This window comes from Mytilus edulis, chromosome 9 (assembly GCF_963676685.1).
Source record: "Mytilus edulis chromosome 9, xbMytEdul2.2, whole genome shotgun sequence".
Lineage (NCBI taxonomy): Eukaryota > Metazoa > Mollusca > Bivalvia > Mytilida > Mytilidae > Mytilus > Mytilus edulis.
Window position 1 is genome coordinate 23287680 of NC_092352.1, and position 6470 is coordinate 23294149.

Consider the following 6470-nt stretch of genomic DNA (forward strand, 5'->3'; position numbering starts at 1 on the left):
TGTTCCTGCTCTATGAGGATCCGGAATTTCAAAAAGCATGGCCGTTCAGATATTTTCACTTCAAATCAAATGAACTGCCCATCAACTGGTGTTTTGTAGGAAAGTAAACATGGAATGTGATAATGTTGATGGTTTCTGTAAAGTTCTGAAACTGTAAGAGGAAGAAAATGCACGACAGGAAGTCTTTAAATTAAAATTCGGACAAAGTTGGGATGCGCTAATGTTTCCGGAAAACTAGTTAGTTTATTTTTGTCAAATGCATAAACATGATCAAACATTGTGTAATTTAATTCGTTTTTGATCTAAAAGGTTTACAAGGATATGAAATAATGGTCCCAAACATTGTGTTATTTCATTTGTTTCTGACCAAAAGTGTTTACTGAGGTTATAAAACTTTAAAATCCTAACAGTATGGCCCTAATTGGGTCTCTTAGACTTAACCGGTCTTGTAGTAACGGGCATGTGCCAAGGAGGTGTTGTTTGGATGTCATCCACTTATCCTTAGCCGGCAAGGCCGGTCCAAGGCCTTGTTATGAGAGAGTTGTAGTCTATTAACTGCACGAAAAAGATACCTAGCAGTACAAGTCTGAGTGATATTTATTATTCCCTTTTAACACAGACCCATTTGTTCAAAGTCTTCGTTTAAAAGTCATGCTTAAATCACGGCCAGTCCAATCCCCCTTAGTGGTTCATTGTTACAACCCTTTATCATAAATGAACTATTTGCTACTGGTCAGCAAGCAAGAACAATCATTTTTTTTCTCTGATCATAACTCATCCTAATTTGAAAATTGTGAAAAAGACACCATGCTTGATTTTGCACAGGCATAATTTAGATTAAACCTTCTGACCAGTTCATTCAGTGGTTGCGTAATTGTATGGGTTATAGCTTCTTCAACGCTTGCCTTATGTGGTTCTTGGCTGTAATGTTCCGGCCCCTTTTGACATGTTTGCTCTCAAACAGCATATATTTGTTGGCTCTATATTTTGGGAATTAAGACAATCTGATGAATATTAATAAAAAAATACCACTGCAATATCTTGTTTAAAACAATTTTGTATAAGTTTTGCGATTGAAATACCATGGCAAACATCATATATTTTAAAACAAAATACCAACCTAGCTAGAGACGAACATATATGTTCTATCTACATGATATATATAAATAGCTAGTTCCAGTTTTACTAACGTGGGCCTGGCCACCTAGCTCTTAGCGTCGAAAGGTGATCAGGATCCCAAGCTACAGTTTAATTCGTTGCTGATTATTGTTTCTTATTTATTTTGTTTTCAGAGTTTTTATGTTTTGCGTATTAAAACATGTTTAAAACAGGACATTGTAGCGGTGGTAAAAGTACATAAAAGGAATCAATCATATAATTTTCATCCAGTATTTCCGTGACAAATAAAAAGAAATCCATAAACGAACGGAACAGGATAGACACCATTATTTATATGCATACATATTTGACAGGTAAATTACTTTTTCTTGTTGCAGTTGTGTATCTACATGGTTGGTCAAGGAATGTTAATAGAATACTAGTAGTTAGTTATTACACATTTGACGCAGTTCTGTCGCATATGTAATCACTCTATTGCAACTGAAAATATAGGTGTTTTATCAACATAATGTTTGAAAGTCAAATTAAAAGTCTTTACAAATTATTTGACATTCAATTTACAGCCATCAAATGTGGATTAGAGGGTTGTGAAAATCAACAATAAATGAATAAATCATTAAAAATTCATCAAGATTTTCGTCCAAATAAATATAGACGAACACTAAAAGATATACTAAGCTGTTTTGTCCACAGAATCGGTAGTATGCATGCAGTAATAGTTTGACTTTTTCTGTGTCCAGGAACTTACGACAACCATGCACTGAAAATTCACAGCCTCGTGACTTAGGACAAACATATATACACAATGAGGCAGGGTTAAACATGTTTGCAAGTGCTCAACCACTTCCCCCTAAACACACGAGACAGTGAATAAATAGAAAATTGGCACATAATAGATAGTTATATAGTTACTGCCGAAGATCGGTGGTCATGTGGTAGTGTGCTTGCCTCTCATTGTTGCCTTGAAAGTAGGGTGGCATAAGTTCAATACCGACTAACAGAAATATTTTTGATTTGGTAACAGGTATCTGCTACTTCATATCTTATATATGCGACATTCAGGAAGAGTAAATACTGTCGGTAGGAGGTAAGAACTATTTGTATGATGATGATACGTCTTTTCCGGAATGTAACCTGGTGAGCGTTAGCGTGCAAGTCCAGTACAAAGCAACATATATTCATGACTATTACAAATATCCATATGCCTGAAATCAATGTCGCTTGATAAGCATTCTTAATTCTTGTTTTCTCTGTCTATTGCCCATATGAACAACAAAAAACCAAATCAATACAAAGTTGGGATGGAAATAAAATCGAAAAAAAAGCAATGAAAAAGGACAAAAAGGTATTAGCAAATTATTTCATATTTTAAAATAAAATATCAACGAAGAAGTGAAAATTTAAGATATAAGCGAAAAATTCACACAAATGTCATAAAAGGTTTTTCTGACCACAATATATCAACTTTTTGTCCGAAAACGGACAACCAGAACAATATATTAACTATTTGTACTAAAACGGACAGCCATATCATCAAATTGATGATCTCATACAATAAGACTGTCATATAAAGGACTGACTCAAGGACTGATGTTTATATTGACACTTATAGACGAATTCTTCGAATCAAAATAAAACAATCATTACTGTCTCTGAACATGTACTTCTACGATGTCATATCATAACCAAAGTAATATTGTGGGAGTTTGTACAGCTTCTAACTACCTTTGTTAAGATTATGCTATAGTAACAAAGTTTCAACAACGACTGATTTAGGATAAAGGAGGGAGGGGGTTCCAACTATATGTCCCCATTCAAATATATTGATCATCCCAAAAAAAGGGGGTCAAACCCCCGGACCACCCCCCCCCCCCCCCCCGGATACGCCACTCCGTTCCCAATTTGAATTGCCTTCATTACTTACATATAACAAACATTACCTCTGTTTTTTATATCTACATTCAAGAAATGTACAACTACAAACATTTTTGATTTACTTCCAGTCTAGTGTTCTCACAACCCTAACGAATTGTTATAAAATATTGGGACACAGCTCATAATAATATCATTATTAACTATTTCTGTAGTGTTGAAGTTATTTGGAAGTACTGTAAATATTATTTTCCTCAGTTGAGGATAGTGCAATCTCTGATTTCGTTACTACGTTATACTCATTTGGGAATCGGAAATAAAAAAAATGTCACTAAGGTGACACTAAATTTGACTTGGATACTTCCATGAGGGGCTTCAATAATGGTACATATTTCAGGTGATAATCATTGAATTTGAAAAGGTGGGAGCCTAGTAAGGGAACGACCATTTAACTTCAAAAAGGGGGAGGGGGTCCCTAAAAGTTATTTTAATCACTTACAGGCATGTGTAGTATAAAGTAGTATAACGAAATCAGAGATCTATACCTTAATAAGATTGAGGATAGTTATGTCTCTATTGAAAATAACAAGGTCACTACTCTTTTTGCTACGCTACTACATAACTGTATCGAGAGAAAAAAAAAAAAAAACAGAAATTGGGTTTTCGATATAACAGAGTAAATATTACCAAGGATGTGTATAGTGGCACTCTTACTATACAAATCCTTGATATTACTATGATCCACTATGTGTACTGGTTGTCGTTACAAATTCCTCTCATGATAATAAGTCATATAAAAATACACCAATTAAAAATGACAAATAATTATCAAAGACCATTATTGTTTTGTTTAATATTATTTATGTCGTTTTGGAGATATACTGTCAAATAATTGGTATGAGTCAAATGATTGAGAGCCCTTTTTTAATATTTATTGAAATTATAATGGAATGTTTCGTGTTACTAAAGACAAAATATCTGTTTTAATAGATTTAAAGAACAAAGATATAATAATTTAATGATCTGATGTCATAAAAACGATGGTATATTGATTTAATGATTTAATGTCAAACGAGCGTAGCAAACTACTTATTTACAGATTATTCAAAAATATAAATTTGGCGAAGAGAGATAAATCGTTTCCCTCACATGCATAGGAGAAAGACATTAAAAACGTGCCTGGGAAACTAACATTTGCAAAAAGTGGTACTGTTCCTTTGAAAATTGAGACTAGAAGGAGTGTCTTTTAGTTGAAAAAAGAATTAATTTTTGAAATATCAGTTGTAATGAAAATCTGTAAATTGAAGATGAAAAACGTCTTAATGAATTGTCCAGTATACTAGTATTCATATTTTCGTTGTTATATTTTTCATCAGACCTTCTCTATTTTAAGTAAGGTTAATTTAATGCAATTGATTTATAAATGTATATACTTTTTGGATAGTCTCTCTTAACTCTTCTTATGAGATACTATATAGAAAACGTATTCAGCACTATATATTGCTTTTGGGGGAATATTTTTGGAAAATTATGTTAAAATGACACATATAGATCTTTGATCTGTAATTTCGAATAAATATTGAAGACATTTTAAAAGATAAATTGAGGTGCAAATGACACTATCTTTTTGCACTGAATTTCGATACAGATAAAAAAAGAAAAAAAACATTCTATTCTGAATCTAAAATTAAATCATTTAAAATAAGTAAATCGATAACACGGTGATATAACAACAAAACTACAAATATATCTAAGAAAAACATATCTATTAATTATAAAACGATAAAGTTGAATTTGCTACATTAAAAATAACGTTACCTCGAAAAAAAAACTAGATGAAAGACCACATATTATCAAAATTTATAACATTGAGAGCTGAATCGTATACTTACATTTTCGCAATACACGTTAAAGTGTTGTCCAGTTTAAGACTATGAAGCTTTGATAGAAACAGAGAGAGAACAATCATGATATGTTTTGTTCAAATCCGAGACAACATTGCAAACACACGACAAACATATCAACTGAGAAATGAATCATACACATGCAACAGAAAACATTTGATTTTTCATGATTACTTAAAACAAGTTGTAATAACCATCACAAATGGTATATAGTTAAATCAATATATACCAAAAGGCCATTTTGGTTTTAAGTGTAGACTTCTCGCCCAATCTGCTAAATGAAGCATAATATAGATGCAGCAAAGACAAATTTACATCATAATTTACATACTATTTCGTCTGTCCAATCAACAGAGTGGCCAGGTTGTTTCAGAACACAGAAAACCGAGAATAAAACCAAATGTTTGTTCATTACCAATTTGTTTCAATTACCATATACACCAGTAACCCTGTTAGTATACAATATACAGAGGACACTATATGAACACGTGTTGATAGTGCATCGTATGTCGTGGATGGTTGAACGCTTAGGATGCAGATCATAATATGAAACTGGCAGTTATGGTGATCTGAATTCCAGGAAATCTTTGACAGATTCAAAGAACAAACACAAGTTTCAGAAATGCAAGCAAGAAGGAGTTTGGTCTATAAAATTGTTGATTTATACATAAAGCAAATATGACGAACTATACATATCTAATATTCTCATATCATGTATAATTGTGTGTCAATATATACATCATGCTAATCAGTGATCACTTTACCTGGCTAATAATTACAGGTGTAATGAATCACAGTAATATGCATACCTGTTACGTAATAAACTTTTGTAAACTTTTATATTGACATTATTTATTTTGTCCAAATCCATACTGACTTACTTCTAATTGAATTCCAAACAAATCAGCAGAGGGCTCCCGAATTTTCCTCAATTCACTTTCTAATTGTTGACGTCCCAGGGATCTGAATCCTGGATCCTCCATCAGTATCCGTCTCCAAATAGAATATTTACTTTTGATTTTAGATCCATAATTTAATTCATAACTATATACTTCTAATCCAAAGAAATCAAGTAACTCATGGCGTGAACTGTCAATATTTCTCAATACATGGACAGGTAAAACTAATTATCATCATAACCTTTGACCCTATCTCCACTATTTACACTGGTTTTATCATCAATAAATATACCTATATTCTTTACTTATTGTGTAAAAATAATGACAGTGACAAGAATATTGTAATAAAACAATAATAACTTTAGTCCTTGACTCCGCCCCATTCTTGTAAAACATAATATATTCATTGTAATGTTTACAATACTATATTAAGCTAATAATCAAGTCAAAAATCTTTTATTTCAACAATTCTTGACACGCAATGGGATATAGTATGTTAAATATGCAATATCGTAGCACTTATATTGGACGCATGAGTAACTTTAAAAAATCAAATTGCATATTGTTGTTTAAATAATTTTGATTTTTGTAACAAAAACCTTTCAAATCAGACAATTGTCCTTCGACACCGAATAACGTGTCCCCAGGGGGGGGGGGGGGGGGGGGGGGGGTTACT

The 6470-nt window shown here is 32.4% G+C and overlaps 1 protein-coding gene across 1 annotated transcript in view; it reads right to left on the reverse strand.

Moving 5' to 3' along the window:
- Nucleotides 1-6079, reverse strand: part of LOC139487830 (ras-GEF domain-containing family member 1B-like) — a 52094-nt gene extending 46015 nt beyond the window's left edge. The window contains exon 1 of the mRNA XM_071272985.1: nucleotides 5777-6079. Within this exon, the coding sequence (XP_071129086.1) occupies nucleotides 5777-5878 (102 nt within the window). The 5' untranslated portion in view covers nucleotides 5879-6079. The remainder of the gene's footprint in view (nucleotides 1-5776) is intronic.
- Between the last annotated feature and the right edge of the window lie 391 nt (nucleotides 6080-6470).